Source organism: Mya arenaria, chromosome 11 (genome assembly GCF_026914265.1).
Source record: "Mya arenaria isolate MELC-2E11 chromosome 11, ASM2691426v1".
Lineage (NCBI taxonomy): Eukaryota > Metazoa > Mollusca > Bivalvia > Myida > Myidae > Mya > Mya arenaria.
The window spans coordinates 69726145-69746436 of record NC_069132.1 but is presented as its reverse complement, the minus strand read 5'-3'; the positions used below and the strand labels follow the sequence as shown (position 1 = coordinate 69746436).

At 33.0% G+C, this 20292-nt stretch overlaps 2 protein-coding genes across 4 annotated transcripts in view; one reads left to right on the top strand and one right to left on the bottom strand.

The window, feature by feature from the left end:
* The window catches only part of LOC128208736 (uncharacterized), a 121293-nt gene extending 113815 nt beyond the window's left edge, over positions 1-7478 (top strand). Inside the window, exons 32-33 of the mRNA XM_052912284.1 lie at positions 523-592; positions 4153-7478. Of these exons, the coding sequence (XP_052768244.1) occupies positions 523-592; positions 4153-4464 (382 nt within the window). The 3' untranslated portion in view covers positions 4465-7478. The remainder of the gene's footprint in view (positions 1-522; positions 593-4152) is intronic.
* A 774-nt stretch (positions 7479-8252) lies between these two features.
* Positions 8253-20292, bottom strand: part of LOC128209454 (probable tubulin polyglutamylase ttll-15) — a 38559-nt gene continuing 26519 nt past the window's right edge. For all 3 annotated transcript variants that reach the window (XM_052913480.1, XM_052913481.1, XM_052913482.1), the window contains exons 7-16: positions 20093-20162; positions 18538-18621; positions 18036-18120; positions 17255-17333; positions 16187-16295; positions 15675-15741; positions 15350-15477; positions 14782-14887; positions 13593-13706; positions 8253-12294 (exon numbers count right to left, since the gene is read on the bottom strand). In XM_052913480.1, coding sequence (XP_052769440.1) covers positions 12166-12294; positions 13593-13706; positions 14782-14887; positions 15350-15477; positions 15675-15741; positions 16187-16295; positions 17255-17333; positions 18036-18120; positions 18538-18621; positions 20093-20162 — 971 coding nt within the window. In that variant the 3' untranslated portion in view covers positions 8253-12165. The remainder of the gene's footprint in view (positions 12295-13592; positions 13707-14781; positions 14888-15349; positions 15478-15674; positions 15742-16186; positions 16296-17254; positions 17334-18035; positions 18121-18537; positions 18622-20092; positions 20163-20292) is intronic.

The following is a 20292-nucleotide window of genomic DNA, read 5'->3' as shown; positions in this document are numbered from 1 at the left end:
TGGATGGAACACGGACAAATCGCGTTAAAAGAATTCAAATTTCCTGGCACAACGCCACAGCCCAATCCCACTATTGTCGGTGTGAAAAGAAACAACTGCATTCACTCCACACTGCCGGGCCACCTGGAAGGTTACAACATGGCCCGTTTCTTCCGCTATCCTCATTAAACCCCCGGACCTGGGGAGTGCTTACAATTGACTGGTGCGTTATATCTCTTGTTCGACTCAGAGCAAAGAAAAGTATCGAACAGATATGATATTTACTCCTCTGCCCTATTGTTCATTATGTGATTCTGAAATCATTCTAATGAAGGACATTACTTAGTCATACTAGCTTTAGAATTGAATTTTGCATGTTATGTTAAAATTCTAAACAATGACTCCAAATTTATGATTAGCATTCAATGAGAATTTAAAGAGAGATTATTTATTAACTGGGTAGTAAATTTTTAGCATAATTGGATATCACATATAGATTATAATTTATAAAGAGATGTTTGATTTTTTTTTCCATTATTACAGGACTGACCCTGGATCATCCCCGGTACACGGAGCCCTCGTACCTGCTTCTCCACAACAAGGCCTTAACACGGTTGGTACTCACAAAAGCAAATAATGGTCTCGGTCACTCATGTTTATATAGAACTTGAAGGCATTTCTACCTGTTGTGACAACAGTGTTTTATGAAACAAAAGGCATAGACTGCCGCTTTAAGAGCCCAGCCTTTGTTCTATTACTGAAGTTTGATTAGGTGATTAGTTTCCTCAAACACATTTACAAGTCAGTTTCCAAAACAATGTTTTGACAGTGCTCCATCAGGTATCGGTTTTGTGAAAAGGTTTGTTAAAGTGTTTTGAGAACTTTACTCTCAAACTCTGGTAAAAGACCGAAGGCGGGGAGCTGTATGTATTTTAGACTGCACTATGTGTTTTTTTAAACGGTAAAAAATAGTAAAGTTATCTTATTTTGCTTTAAATATGACCTTTCCTGTATTTTATCACATGGTATACAAGCACTAACAAGGTAGAGGACAGTCTATGTTACCTATGTTACAAGGAATAGGAAAAGCTAAAAGAATACTGAGCTTAGCTTGATCTTGTTATAGGAGAAGAAATATCCTTAGAGTACGAAGCAACTAACAACAAGAGATGTTTGTCAAACATTATGACCCCCCTGAGCGCCATGTTGTCAGGATTAAATGGACAATTGAATGAAATATGCATGGACCGAAATGACAGCTGATTTGTTGCTGTTTTAAGATTATGACCATTAAAGTGTGAGGATAAAGTGTGTTATGACCGTCATGACCTTTGACTCTATGAACTCAAAATCCAGAGTCATCAGCTGGTCACCAGAAACCTAAGTGTCAAGTTTGAGGGCCATGGGTGCAGGCATTGCCAAGTTATCACAAGACAAGTTTTTTTCGTTCAAGGTCACTGTGACCTTGACCTTTGACCTGATGACCCCTTAAATCATAAGGGGTCATCTACAAGTCAGATGCAACTCCAAGTCAAGTTTGAAGGCCATGGGTTCAGGCATTGTTGAGTTATCACTCTGACAACCTTTTACCATTCAAAATCACTGTGACCTTGACCTTTGGCTCTATGAATCCTAAAATCAATAAGGGTGATCTACTGGTCAGGCTTAACATCCATGTCAAGTTTAATGATCATAGGTTCAGGCATTGTTGAGAAATCAGTGGGGGAAGATTTGTTAACTTTTTTGCGTTAAAGGTTACTGTGACATTGTCCTTGGCCTGATGACCCCAAAGTCGATAGGGGTCATCTACTGGGCAGGCCCAACCTTCATGTCAAGTTTGATGACCATAGGTCCAAGAATTGTCGAGTTTGCTTTCAAGGTCACTGTGACCTTGACCTTTGACCCCTAAAATCAATAGGGGTCATCTACTGGTCAGGCCCAACCTCCATGTCAAGTTTGAGGGCCATGGGTGCAGGCATTGTTGAGTTATCACTTGGACAACCTTTTATCATTCAAGGTCACTGTGACCTTGACCTTTGGCCCAATGACCCCTAAAATTAATAGGGACAATCTTCTGGCCAGGCTCAATCTCCAAATCAAGTTTGAGGGCCATGGGTGCAGGCATTGTTGAGTTATCACTCGGACAACCTTTTACCATTCCAGGTCACTGTGACCTTGACCTTTGACCAGATGACCCCCAAAAACCATAGGGGTCATCTCCTGGTCAGGCCAATTCTCCAAGTCAAATTTGAGGGCCATGGGTGCAGGCATTGTCACGTTATCACTCGGACAACCTTTTACCATTCAAGGTCACTGTGACCTTGACCTTTGGCCTGATGACCCCCAAAAACAATAGGGGTCAACTACTGGTCAGGCCCAGCCTCCATGTCAAATTTGAGGGCCATGGGTGCAGGCATTGTTGAGTTATCACTCGGACAAGCTTTAAAATTATTTTACCATTAAAGGTCACTGTGACCTTGACCTTTGACCCGATGACCCCCAAAACCAATAGGGGTCATCTACTGGTCAGCCCCAACCTTCATGTGAAGTTTGATGACCATACGTCCAGGGATTGTTGAGTTATCACTCGGACAAGCTTTGGTCTACCGACTGACCGACCGACCGACCGACATACCGACATGCCTGTGCAAAGCAATATACCCCTCTTCTTCGAAGGGGGGCATAATAATCATTTAAAATTCCCAATTACATGTAGTGACACATCCTTATTTTAATCATGCATGTAGTTATGCATGCATGTTTATATCTTTGTCCTGTGGGTATAGATGTGATGCAAGGCTGTTGAATAATGCAGAAAACCCAGTCTTCTATTTATCTCGGGTATGTCATTTTTTATGGGTTAACAGTTAGTTACATCAAGTTATTTAGGGATTGAAATTCTTTCAGGGGCATTCATGCCTTCTTGAATGCCTTGCTCAAAATGGCAATTCCTGTGAAGTGCTTACCAGATTCATCGGTAAATTGCCATTTTAAGCAGGGCATTCAAGATGGCATGATTGACGTAGAAATGATGTTTATTACCCATTCCTAGCTCCTCAGCCAGATTTATTGAAAACAACCTCGGATGTATATGTACGGTTTACAATGTCAAAAATCGGTATACTTTAAGTCCGCTGCAAGTAGATCGCGTAGTAATTAAGATTCTCATGAGTTAAGTCATTAAGTTTAACTGCTAAATTGAATTACTACAAGATCTACTTGCAGATAAATCTTTGCAATAATACACTTTACTGGCAATCAATTCAAACAGAGCAACAAATACAAGCTAAAACACTACATTAAATTAATGATATAATTCAAAATTTAACCAACTAGTTCTACTGGTGTACCGGCATACATAGAGGTTGTTTCGATAAAAATGGCCAAGGAGTTCCCGATGGTTCATTCCCTATATTTACATGTTTTCTGCATACTAATCCAGTTTTTCACGAAATCATTTATAAATACACTTAATTTTTACTGACAAAGGGAAACTACTTATCACTGTACCAATTAATGGACCAGCAAAGTAATGCCCCTTTTTAAATGCATAACACAAATGAAATGTTATCATTACGGAGAAATGAGGTCTGTTATATTGTCTCCTATTTTTATATCTCTTTGACATTTGAAAAATATAGAAGGAAATCTGCTACACAAATTATTTCATAATGACAGCTCATATCTAAAAAATCTCGACAATCTTGTCATACTTGCAGGAGCAGACAACACAGGGTTTTATTTGTTTAAACCAATTTTAACAGTTCTTTTTGGTAACTTCATGTCAAAATATACTGTGTTTTATTAACCAGTTCTCAATATGTTAATGTTTCTGTTGTAAAACTGTTTGAACACAGTTAATAATGTATATGAACACAGTTAATATTGTATATTGTACATTTTCCCCGTTTTGCAATAAGAAATACCATGGACACCTTGGTCGAGTCCAGTTCTGTCAATTTTGACAACTCATGAGAACATTTTCCTTTTGGGGATCGAACCCATGACCTCTTGGGTGAGAGGTGGACACATATACACCCACTGTATGACAGTTTACAAAACTAAGAGTCCTAATTATGAAGGGCTATATGTTAGCCCCCTGTTTTGTTTAAAAGTTAAGATAATACATTTATGAGTTGTATAGTTATGTATATATCTAATTCTACACTTCAGCCCTTGTCACTCAACCTGGATTGTCTGCAGGATGATGAAACTGGCCCCTACAGCCCCTATTCTGCGTATGCGAGGGAGCACATCATCCCAAATGAGAGATCCACCTCACCCTGTGGAGGAGTGCTGAGAGGGACATATGAACTATACCATAGTCCTGATGACCAATCAGATAGCTCCTCAATTTCGTCATGTGACTCTGATTTAGCCAATCACAGACCTCGACACAACACCTTGGATGAAGACACCATTAAAAGACTTCGACCAATCAGAGCTTCCGATATAAAAGCTAAAATTAATAGGCATAAGAGATGAGAAAAGGAACATGAAAGGTTGGGGTCTTCAGTTAAAGAAATGTGTTCAGTGAAACAAGATATGTTTCAGATGGGTGGGTGTCATGATGGCAAATTGAAAACAGGAGTGGATAGACATGGGAAATAAACATGAACGTTTATAAGATTAATACAGGCATTAACAAATTATTATGTCAATAAACGTCAAAGCTGAACTGCATACAAATATTTTACTGTATGCTCTCAGCTCTTGATTGTACAAATTTATAATTCTTGGTGCCAAATATATATAATTGTGATATTAGAATAGAGACCAAATCTTGGTTATGGACCAAGAGTATATTTTTTTAATCAATGCTTTTTAGCCATTGAATGCAGCCAATCAGAGAACATTATCTAACTGCTGTTTTGATTTGGTAAGCATTTGATCACATGATATTTGTATTAGCCAATTAGATGTGGGAAGTATACTCCACACATAAAATTGTTTTATTTTGTGATATTTTAATGGGAACTATCATATTGTATCAAGTTATTGAATACTAATTGATAAGGGCATGCAAATTGACGTTGACTGATGAAAATAATGTTGTGTGCATTCCATGAAAATGACAATGCGCTTAACATTGATTGCTTGCCCTAAATAACTATGATGTTCAATTAACAAAATAATCTATTGAAATCCACATGTATTTGTTTGTCCAAGATTTTACATTACTGTGTATTTTCATTGGTCTATTTTAGGACCATAGGTGGGAGTATGAGTCACAAGAAGTTGTGAAAATATTTTTGATATAAAGAGGATTTTGCTATCTAACACTGAGACAATTTTTCTTTTTATTAATTATGCATATTATGCATATAAAGGATCTAAAATGGCATTTCATTAAAGTTTATCAGAAAAATGCTTAAAAACGTACGCGAATGTAGCATCACTTCGGAAATGACGTCATTGAAATTGTGTCAAGGCCCAGTGTGTGCTGAAATTTGTTTTGGACATAAAAGCGGGCTAAAATTTCAAAAACGGTAAAAAATATCAAACTTATATTTTCACTGTTTAAAACAGTGATCAAAGAGTGAAATTATTTTTATTTCACTGATAAATCTCTATAAACCACCGGAAAGCATATAATTAATATAACACACACATAGTAATAATTTCTTTGTATAAAACTTTTAAGAATATCAAAAATAAATGTTTACCATCTCTGACTCATACTACCTCCTATGGTTAATTTGTTATTTATATACAAATGATATACAATGAGGGTGTCTTTAGTGGCACCTTGATTCCATTCAAATGGGCATCTTGTGTGTGTTTTTTATTTTTGTATCATTGCTTTCTGGTTATGATTATATCATATGACCTATGTCTCAGTATTTGTGAGCAGCTGTCTATTTTTATTTATTAAATAATTGCAACCATGATACACTATTGTTTATCAATAGTAAATTGCAGTTAAGTATTTAATGAAGATAATTATATACTGTTTTAGATTATACAGAATATCCGTCCACATATTTTGTTTGTTTGTCAAGGTTTTGTTGCTCAGCGATTTGTTTAGGCTTGTATATTTTTGTAGGTTTTAGTCCATCCTTTGTAACCGCTTTCTTACAGTCAAAAAGGCCATGTCATTTTGTAATTTAGTGAAGCATCCACATGCATCTAGGTATTGAGCTTCATGAACAAAAAGAATAGAGGTTTGGAAAGCTTAAGTAAACTGATTTTTTTTTTCAGACAATGATCCAAACCGCAATCACTGTCTATACCAATAAAAAGTGCCCCTATTAGAGATCATTTTCCAGTTGACACTGTGCTGTTAAATATCACAATGATCTTTCGTTCTTTTTTAGGGATTTTACAATAATTTAACAAATTTAAGTGTAGCATTTAACACAGTCAACATGTTTTTTGCTGAGGAGCAATCAACATATTCTGTGTTAATACTTTTGTTCCATATTCTAATTTAAAGTCTACCAAAAATCATACATGAAGGAACCTATATTTATGACCATTTTCTACTGGCCTGATGCGAGTTTTACTAGGTTTTTACTTTTGCCAGCCTTTGAACTCTAGTGTTTATTTCATTCACAGCTTTTAAATTATTTTTAAGAATTAAAATTTTATCTTCAAATTAAGAATGCTGTTTGAAACAAAGTTGAAAGAATTAAGTGTACAATAAATGTTTTAATGCAGTCAAAAAATATACTAGCACATGTAGTACTTTGTATGAATTAGACTCGTACAGAAACTTTCTACTCCGGCCTTTTTATTATAAATTTATTCTATTGAGATTTATAATAATAGAGCCAGTACAAGTAGAAATCAGGTATAATATATTATGTTTAATGATGAACTCATACTTTGTGCTAGATTAAATATCTTTGACAAAGCCCTTGTGATATTCAGGCTGACTTTTAGACACCAATGCCTTTAATTTCCGCTAAGTTATTGCTAAGTTATTGCCAAGTTAATGGAATTGTTGTTGTTTTATAACTTGTTTTATATAAAAGTTCAAACTTGTTGCAAATATTATAGTTCAATAGCCATGCTGAACTTGTGTATTTCTGAGGAAGTTTTTTTATGAAACTTGGTACAAAATATAGTTTGTTAACAATGCTGAACCTGCGTATTGCTGTGGAAGTTTTTTCATGAAACTTGGTACATATGTACAAGGCTCATATAAACAAATATCTTGATTTAATAACTGTTGAGTGATGCCCAAAATGTTTAATTAACAAACAGATAGACGAGTGTTGGCTATGTTGAACTCTTGTTGAACCTAATTCTACATGTATTTTATACAGTTTAAGCTACATTTCACAATTCTACAAACTTTTATGTTTTGTTTTCTTTTCTTACGTCTTTTGTAATATTTTAATTGCTGCTTATATATTATATATATTTATTTTCACTAATTATAAGAATTTTTCTTCTCACTGCGAGGCTTTGTAACATAAACTGTATATAAACTGCTTCAATTGCTGAAGCCTATATTGTTAAGATTATTTATAAATTTTGTAATAAAAATTAACAAAGTATTTTGACAGTTGTTTTTATTATAATATGAAACCATTAACCAATCTCACATGATTCGGCGCTGTTTCACAATATTATATGTAGTTAACGGAGGTACTGGATTATCAAGTAATTCAACAAATTTGTATTGAACAGCAGCATCAACATTTAATTTCAAGGTAGAGATGATTTAACTCTTAGTCAAGTGATTTAGGAATCGATCATTTTCAATGGTGTCCACATGAAGTTTTAAGGTTTTGTAAAAAAAAATCCATCAATAACTGTCTGTATTGCTTCAAACTTGAAACAAGATAAGCTTCAAGACTGTAGAGCTGAAAGGGCATCTTCATATTTGAGAAGTACACAATCAAGTGGAAAAATAGCAAATAAAAAGCTATGTATTTTTGCCTCAATAAATGGTCATATGTCCCTATGTGTACACTACTATAAGTGACCTTGAACTAGAACTTAGTACAAGCTTCACTTTAGCTTAATGTGCTAAAATATTTCGTCAAGTAATATTGCAATCTTTCATCAGGGACAAGAAAAAACACAACGTCACCATGGATAAAAGTAGCAACAGCCTTTGACCCCTAAGTTTGACCTTGACCTTGAAGGTAGGTTGCTGAAACATGCACTCTGCATATCTGCCTGCTCATGCAGCCTATGTGAACATCTGTGTCAAATTATTTTTAAATCCTTCAATTTGTTAAGGTCAGTTATATAGCTTAGTTAGGATACAAGAATAAAACAGCATTTTCCACAACAAAACAAAGATAAAGGACTTATGAATTTTCCTTTTTTATTACAAATGTATAACAAAATTAATATGTTTGCATAATATTAATCAAACATTTTTAAAACAATTTTTTCACAGTCAACAGTATTACCTTACTCTTTTCATTGTTAATAGATTCACTTCATGTAAAAATGTAATTCATTATTCTTAAGTGATAAAATTAAATTTAGTCTACAAAACTAACATTGGTCTTAAACGAAATATAGATAAATATATATGAAGAAGTCAGAGGCATTAAATTAAATCTGTAATAAAACAGTAAACATAAACTGCGTAGATTTGGACAATGAAGCATCAGTGTTAAAGCTTCTGAAATTCAACATGGCTTTAGTTGATGTAAAACAAATCTATTGTAAAAACATCCATTAGTAATAATCAGTCATCGAAATTAGTCTTGGATGAACAAGCCCGAATTCATATACTACTGCTTGGCATCACATCTTTGAACAAGCCCTGCTATATAAAGCCCAGAATTTGAGCATGCCCAGAAAGCATTTCACCAGTGCAGGGCTTGCGGGCTTGTGCTAATTTTGACTACTGTAAATTTAACAAAATATGGCGCAGAACACAATGATTCAAAATGGCAAAAAGCAATATACATGTGTATATGAACATCTGAGTTTAAAATAAAGCATACACAGATAATTATAACAGAAATGACAAAATATAAAAAAGGCATTTGTAATACAATGTGAAATGTTTAACTGAAATCGAAATAAGCTTTACTCATACATTTGTGATATGTAAATAAAATTGATAAATATGATAAAAAGGTAACAAAAAAAGTATTTATTAATATTAATGGATTTAAAAATGAAGACTTGCAGCAGACCCTTAAGAATATAAGCCAGTGCAATAAATGTTTGAAGTCATTGATAAAAAAATTTAAAATCATTTATATATATATATATATATATATATATATATAAATAAATATATATATATTATATAAAAAGTAGAGTATTTATTATTACATAGGGCTAAGCCAAAAGCTGTTAGTACCAAAAATTATTCCTCGAATCTTTGCAATATTATTCACAAGAACCGGTCATAAAACACAAGTACCGGTACATCCAGAATGGAATGATAAATTCAAATTGATATTATAAAGATACAAAATAGTGTCAAAATGAGACATATAAAAACATATATTAGTACAGCAGTTTGCCATTAAAACAAAGAATGTTGAGATTCAAAAATGTACATAAAATCTGATATTTTATCTTGTAAAATATAAAATGTAAGACATGAAAAAAGTATTTTTTGATATTTTGATTATAGGTGAGTTTCTTTTTTAATGCAATAATGAATAATTGTAAAATGAAGTTTAGTCTCCATTCTGAATGGTAACATCGGATAAAGCTATCATGATAAAATATTACCATATTACTGCAAATATTCTTTGGAGAACCTGTTATTTAAAAACGCTAATAAATACCTATTTCAATAACTTAGTAGGTAAACTAGACCAGACACCAGATGATACAAATGCAAGAAAAAGAGAGAATTGTCAGTAACTTGTGTACAACACATAGAATTTTACTTATTGATGTATCTCATCACTCACATGTACCGGGTATGTATCACAGTTTTTGAGCTTTTTTCCAATTTGAAATTTACTGGGTTTGTCTTCACAAAATACCAGTAAATTTAAAAATAGCATCTGTATATGTATCTGTACTAATTACGTGACTTTCACATGCTAAATATACACTATAAACTGGTGAATGCGCTTTTTTTTTTTTTGACGGGTAAACTCAGCTGTGACAGCGACAAAATATTCTTCAAATCATGCAAAATGATGTATTATCCGCCTCATACTACATGTAGTTTGTATTGATTATTCTAGGCTTGTTTTGACGAAATACTGTATTTGCTAATATTGGGTCAATCTGGTGTCTAGTCCCTTTAAAAATTAGAGTCAAAATGATATTGTTATGGGTTACAGTACATATATAAAACATTAATATAACTGTTTGTCATGTTTTGTTTTGTATGAAATGAGAGCTATAAAATCTAGTATATGATAAATTGTTCACAAACATAATCCAACAGTGAGATATCATCTTTTATATGAATGTAAAACAATCAAACACTGAGGTGGTAAATGTTTTGATATGCTGAAACAAATTAACAAAGACTTCACAAAACAAGACAAGTCAACAGAGAATGCAGCTTCAATTTAAGGGACTCAGTCACGTTTTATGAAGTAAGACATCTGGGGTCAGACATAAAAACTAATTTCATGTCTAATGTGAAAAAATGCTTATTTCGAAGATAAAATATTTCAAAATTTCAAACTTGAGCTTTATTGATGTTAATAGGTGATATAAAAAAAAGGCCAAAAAGTGTTGTTTCACTTGTTGTTTCTGAAGTTTTTCATGTAAATATCCGAATTCCAAAATTTTGTCAGGGGCGTATCTAGCATTTGGTGTTGGGTGTTTGTTTATAAAAGAAATTAAAGATGCACTCGTACTCCAAAATAAGACGTACGGAAAAGGATGAATAAATATCGGGAACAACGGTTCTTGAAGGATACCGTGTTTAATTTGAAAAAAAAGTCGCAGAAAACACGGTATATCTACCTCATGAGACAATCATTGATCACTGTCAATCTTTTAGGACCCACCAGTCATTTAATATTTAAGAGTATCACTTTAAAAGAACTCAATTTCAACAAAGTTAATAAAAATCATTGCATTCATAAAAAAATTGTGAGTGAGTCCCTTTAAATTGCAAAGCTAGGACCAATCACAGACAAGAATTACCCGAAAAAACATCACAACTCTGGATTATAGGAATGTGAGATCTGAAACTATTCTAACAACTACGGCACTATACTGCTGTGTTTACACATATGAGACAGCGTCTGATAAAAATGAGTCCTATGGAGGCAGCCGTTTTATCGTCAGAAACCAAATTTAAACAAGCAATTGGATAATAGAATAATGTGTAAAATTTGAATAAGATATAGTTTAAAAAAAATAAATAAGGCAACTATAAATTCATTGCTAGATTTTCATTCCCGCCTGCCCCATCTTTTTTCTGTCACCCCTTAAAATCTATAGACTCAAATAAAAAAACTAAGGTATATATTTGCGTATCGCCCTGAGCTGTTTGTAAACAAAGAGAATTGTTACGACCAATGACTAAGAAAAATAAAAATAAAATGTCACCTCCGGCACCATTTAAAACAAAAGATTGGATGAAAACTTAGCAATTATTTTATATTGGTCTAAATCTTATTGCCTGATAATGAGGCACAATATTTTGCAGAAATGGACATGCCAATTCTACCTCTGCAGGACTCATTTTCACTCACAGATTTCACGTATAATTATGCTTTCAAAATTGTCCTACATGATCTACTTTGTTGTGCTACTTGAGCTATTAAAATATGTGTATTGACAACAATCAAAAATCTAAGATTTATTTTGAGTTGGAAACATTTAAATTTAATTCAGTGTTTGCTTTGCCAAATTTCACTAACATTTCTAGTCTTTTCAGACTCAAAATTAAAAAAATATATATTGTAAAATTCATATCTTAAAATCAATTATTTAAAAGTTGCTGCATAGAATTAAAAAATCATGTCTACAAAAGTCTACACACCTTTCGTTAAAAATAGGTGTATCAAAGACACTTGCTTTCAAAAACAATTGACAAGGAAAAATAACTTTGTATAAAAAATTGGATAATCATATGTGGTGCTTAAACTGTATGTGGCATTTCGACTAAAATACATCTGTACAATCACAGCAAAGAACTAATTTTTTTCCAACACATACATGTATAAAGAAATCAAAAACAATTTAAACTAAATGCAAAAATTATCATACTTCTTCAATATTGCGTAAACGTTTTATACATTTTTTATATGCTTAAATTAACTCTCCCTGAAGGTCTCAGCAGAACGACTGGTCCTTTCTGCACATGCCAATAAACCACATGTACATTGCTCTATTTCTGGCAGTGAGGTTTTGAAGGTTGAATGGATCGATTTCTGGACTCCATTTCAGAGCTGCGCTGCGATCCTGGTATTAAATAAAAAATGCAAAATATAACTTTATGAACTATGGCAATTAATATCAAATTTAAAGGTTGTCTGGCTATCAAAGTGGTTAGCACACTCGCTTTTCACCTAGGCGACCTGGGTTCAATTCCCAGCCTGGGCGCATGTGAGTTTGGTTTATGGCCACCAAGCTTAGTTGCTAATTGAATACGGCCCCAGGGCCAGTATTCAATACTGATCATATCATTATCCTCAGACATGCCTCAGTGATTCCACTCAGCCCCAGATTGGTCAGCTAACCGAAATATACAGGCCAATCAGAACACTGAATTTCTTCAGAAATCCAAAACTCACATAGTTGTGCTTCAGATATATTAACAGGCCTATAAATATATCACAGTATTTGCATACATGTGCGCTGTACCTCCAAAAGGTTTAGACTAATTAATCCTTTCTTTAAGCTGCACTCTCACAGATTTACAGTTTAACCTTTTTTAATTTTTTTCTGCCTTAGAATCAGATGATTTTAGCAACAATGCCTACAAAACAGTCATATAAGGTAACTCACACTAGAACAGATTTCAATTACTGCAAAAAAAATCATTTTTCTTAAAGTCTTAGTAATGCTTTTCGCCATAAAACATCAATGTTCGAATGAGAAGAGGTAAACTGTGATCTGCTCTTTTGTCAGCAATCTTTCATCACTGGATTCCAGACATTTACGCAAAAATTTGCTCATTCCAAGACAAAAAGTAAAATAGTTGTCAAAATAATCAATCTGTGAGAGTGCAGCTTTAAATAAACAATTAAGTTTTATGAATTATTTAAAAAAAATGGCCAATTAACCCTGTCAAACTAGGATTTTTTGCATAAAGAAATTGGGATAAAGATCAAAATGTTTCAAGAAGTTTTAAGTTAATAGGGAAAAAGTCTGAAATATTTCTAGCAGTTTTATTGTATAAAGCAAAAAATATTGCTATAGAACCGTATGAAAAAATGACAACTGAAGGATGTGATTGGCGGAGCAGCTGAAGGGTTGTAACCATTTCACCCAGAGGTTTTAACGGGTCGTTTTAAGCCTCCAATGGGGTAAAGTGACCAGAGGCAAAGCTGGCTTTTTTTAAAACCTCTTTAACGGGCTCTCCTCGCTTCAAGTTTGAGGCATATTGGGGTGTCAATACTTGTAACAAATATAGTAGAAACCAGTAGCATCAAGTTTCCTTTTTAAGTTAATCACTTGGTGGGGGGTGGGAAGATTCCTGAGCCATCAGATACAAAGACAAATAAAATACCTGCATCTTAACAGAACTAAGGACTTACCATTGTAGGAGGGAATATTCTCATACAGCCGCCCTTGTTGTAATGCTCCAGGTACGCATCCTTCAATGATGTCCTCAAAGACAACTCCAAACAGTGGCTGCACAGACGACACTTCTGTAACATGAAAATGGGTTTCTCATGAGACTTTATTAATGACATTGCAAAACAGATAAAAAAACACTGTCACAAATATTAAATTGTGACCAGTAAAATATATGACCATAGTTTGCAACATCTTCAAATCCATTTCAATTCAGATGATGATTTTAACTTTATTCTGCTTAGCAAACCTATCTCTACATTTTTTAAATAGCAGGGGTTTTTTTTGAGGCCATAAATCAAAATTAATGTTCATATGTTACATCGATGCATAATTATTAGAGGCTTTGTGGTATTAAGTGCTGTAGGTCTTGCTCCCTTTTTTCAGAGACAGAGATTGGAATGTCTTCTTAATGGCTTTCATATTAGACACAAGCACTGATTTGAGTGGTTCCTGCTTGGGCAATAAACACCTGGCCCCAATATATCAGAAAATTATTTAAGTCAAATCTCAATCTGAACTCATTTTACCACATAAAAGCATTGTATTTTTCAATATCTAGAATGTTTTTCATACTTTTTGAAAACATATTTCCTCATAGAATGTGTTTTTGAAAGATTTTGACAATATTTCAAAGAAATCTTATTCTAGAGCAAAAAATATACTTAAGAAATTGTTTAAAGGCAATGATTTGTACTTAAGTACATTTTTGACTGTAGAATATTTTTCCATCGGAAACTAGACCAAAGGTTTCAATCAACATATTCAATGACAGAATGCGGTTTAAAAAATGTGTAAAAACATTTTTTTTTCAATAAATTTTGATGTTATATTGTAAATGACTTGAGATTGAGTTTGAGTTTTGACTTTTAAAGTATTTAAGATATTGGGACCAGAATCCTGATGCATTTCATCAAAGAGCTATTCTATCTCCTGAGCATACATTGAAAAAAATCATTCATTTGTATGGTTCCTGCTTCAGCATAAAGATCATGTGTTGGCCCGTATTCACACATTTGTCTTAGCCTCAAATATGGACTAAGGAGTCCAGACTCAGGGCTTGTATTTTATCAAAGAGCTATCCTCTCTTTTGAGCATACAATAATCTTGGCTAAAAAATGCAGACTATACTCAATCACAGCGCCTTACCGTGACAGAACACTTCGTCGTCCCTTGACACTCTGATGCTGAACACCACTCGGAAAACACCGTGATTTCCTTGTCAGAGGCCAACATCTCATCAGCATCATTGTCACTAAAGTTAACATAAAACAAAGAACCTTATACCCAAAATACTGTGATATTAATTCATGTATGTTTATAATCAATTTGTAAAAATTGCATGATATCAAAGTCCGTCATATACAGTCCAACCCCATTGGCTAAAACTCGCTTGGCTTGATTTCCTCGTTGGCTCAAACTGAATGTAAAGGACCAATTTCTTAAAACGGAAGATAAGCTGTCTTGCTTTACTCGAATTACACGAGGTTAAAGGTATTTGCACCGGTCCCAGGGAGTTCAAGCCAAGAGGGTTCAACTGTACCTTGTTTTTATATGGTTTAACAAGCATATAATGAGAAACTATTGTTCTGTTATGTCTTTAACAATAATCAAGATTTAACACAATGGCCTGATGCTCCTTCCAAAATTCCAATATGACAATGCAGTGAGCATAAAAAATGACAAAACTCTGTATTATAAAGTAAAATCAAAGTACCTATTGTGAAAATGGTTATGTACAAGGGAAGCAACTCTAGAGACCCTAAGCACATTATACATGACATGTTGGTAGAGCCGCTTATTCCCCTTGAAATGGTTGGTGGAGAGGTTTGGGGACATATTCACCTGGAAACACATGAAAAAGTTCAATTTTATGACAGTGCTCATTTGATTTTGAACAAACAAGTATGAAATGTACATGAAGTCTAATTTGAATTATTGATCATTGGAAAACAACATGCTGGTGATTTAAACCATGGCTTTCTTAGTATTTTTATGTTCAAAATATCCTAATGGGCTAAAACACTGGCCACAGTCTTTACCTCCATAAGAAAGAGTTTCAGGTCTTCATCCAACACAAAGTCAAACCTCACCAGTTCAAAAAAGTTCCTGGAATGTATAAAATACTTATTATAGGAAAGGATTTTTGACCTTAAAGACCTTAAAGACCATATTTACACTTTAAATAGAAATCCTTTTTAGAGCATTATGCAATATACATGTACATATACATAAAGGTGATACATAGGCATTATTCATATACAGAATACATGTACAGGTACATGATACATACGTACTTATTTCATATACAAAATGCACAAATATAATCATGTGCATGTATATATATAGAATACATCTACGTACAAAACACATGAATAAACATAATAGATGTAAATAATATATCAACATTTCTGTAACTTTTCAAAAACAAAATCAAAAAACATTTCAGACATAAAATATTCATAATGCAAGCAATATGGTTAGAGCCTGGATGTAAAGTGTACAAAATCATGGCATTTAATACAATTAATTTATATTCTGAAATCATCCAAACCTTGTTGATTTATATTTTGTGCCTGCTTGTATCAAAACAGCTTGTTTCTTCAGATACACTGCCTGGATTGTTTCATGAATATCGCTCCAGATTTTTGTAACATTGTAACCTGGAAGATAAGAAGTATTTACATTCACACATTAAATGAAAATTTAATAATAATTATCAGTTTTAGAAGCAATATCTGACAAGAGCCCTAAGAAATGAATGCGAATGCTTGTCTAATGTTTTTTATGCCATAAAGGGTTTAACTCAATAGTAATTAAAACCAGAGTTATGGGCATTGCTGTCAAAGTTTGTTTTGCTGTTGGCAACATATGTACCAAGTTTTCATTTGAAAACCTTGAATATTTTTTACTTATTGCCACACTGCAAGTTATTTCAAGCCTAGGACAACAATAATGATAATGACTTTATTCTCAAAAAAAATGGACGAGCAAAAATGCTAGCAAATTTTTGCATAGAAATATTATTGTATCACTGGATATTTAAATAAACATTTCTTTAATAAACATTAAGAGAGCCAGCATGGCCCTATATCAACACCTGAGCATCATTAAACATTTTTTCCATGTAACATTGCTTACATGGTGTTATTAACTATGTTTTTCTTTCATTTTACATAATTATGACTTACAGATTATCAAATAGAATTACTTTGATGGGGATTCTACACCAAGTTGCTCAAAAGTTAATGATCTGTGGCTGTATTCAATATGCATCTTAGTAACAATTTTCAACTTAGTGAAAAATTGCCTTTTTTCTAATTTGATTTTTAAGAAAAAGATCTGTGTTTGTACACCAAAAATATGAAAATAAGCAAGAAAATGGTCTAAACAATATATGCATATAAGTAAATCTGATGAAAAGTAGGGGGTCAATAACAGTTTAAAATAATCAATGTCAAAAATTACGAAATTCTCACTAAGTTAAAAATATTCACTAAGATGCTGATTGAATACAGCCTCTGAACGAAAACCATGATGCTGCCAGTCAAAGTTATCTCTATGTGTGAATGATGCTGCAAAGGTGACAAATTAATTACCCTGGTATTAGACCATAAAATACCTGAATTTATCATATGCCTGTTGAAAGATTCCTTGTAACTGTACTTTTGGTCGGTGTACATGGATTTCAGAGAAGGAATCTAAAATAGAAATAATCTGACCATTCAAAAGTTGAGTTTAAAACAGTCACACAAATAGGCTTAGTGCATCGCATCAATGAGCTTATTAGACAAAAAGAAACAAAAAAATATATCAAATTTGTGTGTCCTTATTTAAGTCAGCCATTGCTAGTCATAAGATTGATATTAAATTTCAAAAACATCAGCTAAGCATATTAATTACATTCTCTATAAATAGACTGTCTCTCATTTCTCCTGACAGATAATATAATATTAATCTAAATATAGAACATCATTCTATTAATAAATTCAATGTTTTTACGGGCTGGTTCTTTGTTTCCTCTTCAAATTCATTGATGCAGGTAATGATATATAAAGATGATTATGAAGCTGGTATACAACAAATTTTGAGCTAATGGGATAAAACACGAGTTGGCATCTTAATAATAAATTGTCCCATAACAAAACACATGTTGACAAGCCATTGAAAATGATGCGATATATACTGCAGAAAGCCATTTTGATCAAGACACATATAGCCAATATCAGATCATTTTCAATGGCTGAATAGTCAATAACTGTATAATATTCATGAGTTTCATGATTGTTATGTAATATAACTGTACTTATGTAAAAAAAAAATAAATAAATGATGGAGTAGTCGATATTTGGAACAAAAAGTTCTATAATAGTGTGAATAAACTTTGTAAAGATTAAACCCACCTTCCACATGGGAGTATAGGAATCGTGGACCACATACTTGTTCACATTGTTCTTATCAAAGGGGTAGTACTCCTCCGGGCAAAACCTGAGATTTAGAAAAAGGCAAAAACATGGGAAATTAGTTTCTCTGAAATGAATCCATGCTCAAAGTGTTTTGCGTAACGGTATACCAAACACAAAAATATTCTAGGTAGAAGGGCTGTTCGACTTTAAAAAAAAATGCCTTTATTTTGGATAGTATTATAATTGAAAAGTTTGTTTAAATTCTGATTTTGGACAATCTGGTTATCTCCCTTGGCTTTTTTACAAATATAATATATTGTTTTAGGTTTCAAAACACCATTGCAATTTAATGATGTAACTATTACCTGTTAATGTCACTGATACTATTTTTTAAATTATGGATTCAAAATTTAAATCAAATGTCTCTTTCAGAAGTTACAATTTAAGGAAACACCTTAACATCAGCACTTTATAAATTGAATGCCATACAACGTCTTACCTGAACAAGGCGTCATCATTGATGATGTAGACTCTCAATGGATTAAGGTTCGTCAAGATTACATACACACCTATGTCAAACTTCCTGCAATATTATAACAAAAAATGCCGGTCATAATTATAACTGTTTGCTTTTTGATAATACAATGAAAATTACAGGGACAAGCCCAGTTGTCAATTTCTCAAAACTTCTTAAGTCCTTTATAACAGGATTAAGCTAGCTCACTATTTTTGTTTTTCATTAATTTGTGTTATATTTACTTCTTTGAGAGTTTTTATTTTTTAGAAAGGAATTATCTTTATGATAATCACAATAAACCATTGTTCATGTATCAACATCCAATTTAAGTATGTATTTTGGCTACTTAAGCCTGTTAAGCTTAAGAAGTTTGGAGAAAATGGGGCCAGAAGTCATACATTCAAATATAAACCTCTGGCAAGAGGTACAAAGTAAATTTGTATAATTTTTGGGCAATAACTCTGAGGAGACTGAGGTAACATTGGTTATCAAACTTTGCCAAGATATTCTGTCCATATATAGCGTCAAAAGTTTGGTGATGATCAGACAAAACCTCCTCAAGTTAGATTGCTGATCACTTAGCGGAAACCATCTGCTGCAGCCCTCCTGCCACATATACTTTCCATCATATAGCCCATTTTATCAAAAGACACATAACTACCAATTAGCTTTTAAGGTTAATCATTAGTAAATCACACCTCAAAAAAGAAACAAATAACAATATATAAGTGTCATCCACCACCATGTTGTAAGTTATATTCAATTATAATAGAACTTAAGTTTGCCTAACAGATAAAACATGGGCACCATCCTTAAAGGCAAATCTTGCTGAGATTGGCATTCCTCTTATATTAATTAAAAAAAATATAAATCTGTGTTTACATTGTTTTCACTGTCAGATACACAAGTTCCATGATCAGTGTTGCAGCACTTAATGAAGCCCTGATAAATTTGTTTGTAAATTACCTTGTTTGGTAGTAAGCTGTATCCATTGATTAATAATAATATCTCTAGATAAATTAACTACGTTGGCCTCATATATTTGTGTGAGTGATGGTAAAAGAATGTTTATACATCAGACTGTCCTCATTACTTGTAATATTGTGGATATTCACCTTTAAGCAGTTAGATCAAGAGCATTCTAAGTCCAGTAATAATTCAACATCATGTTACATGACAGGCCTTTGAAGCTCCCTGTGGCCAGAATTTAGCTGCTTTATGGACAGCACTGTTGTGGGATATCTTTTGCACAGAAAACCTTCAATCTATTAGTAATATGAGCTGTTAAAACCAGGTGACTGTTTCGCACTCTCATTCCATAAATAAACTAAGCTATTTTGTTTACAAAAGCGCTTTTTAAAAAATCCGGTTTAATTGTAAATATTATATCGAAATAAATATTGTTTAAACCAAAAAAACAGGTTAAAGATGTTTTTTGTGCTCTCCCCAAATAGAGCGCAGTCTGCAAATTGCCAAAGAGCTTTCACCAGATATTTCTATTATTTTTTGTACAATACATGTGTAAATATATACGAACCTTTTATCAATGAGAAGTGGTTTGGCAACAAATTCCTGAACGAACGATCCCTCTGACTCAAAGTCAAGCTCTGCAAAAACAAAACAAACAATTTACATAAGTTAAGTCTCGGTACCAATTTCATACAGTGAAGCCTGAATAAACTGAATTTTCATGTCTAAAAGGTGATGTGATAAAAACGCAAACTGATTTTCTATGAT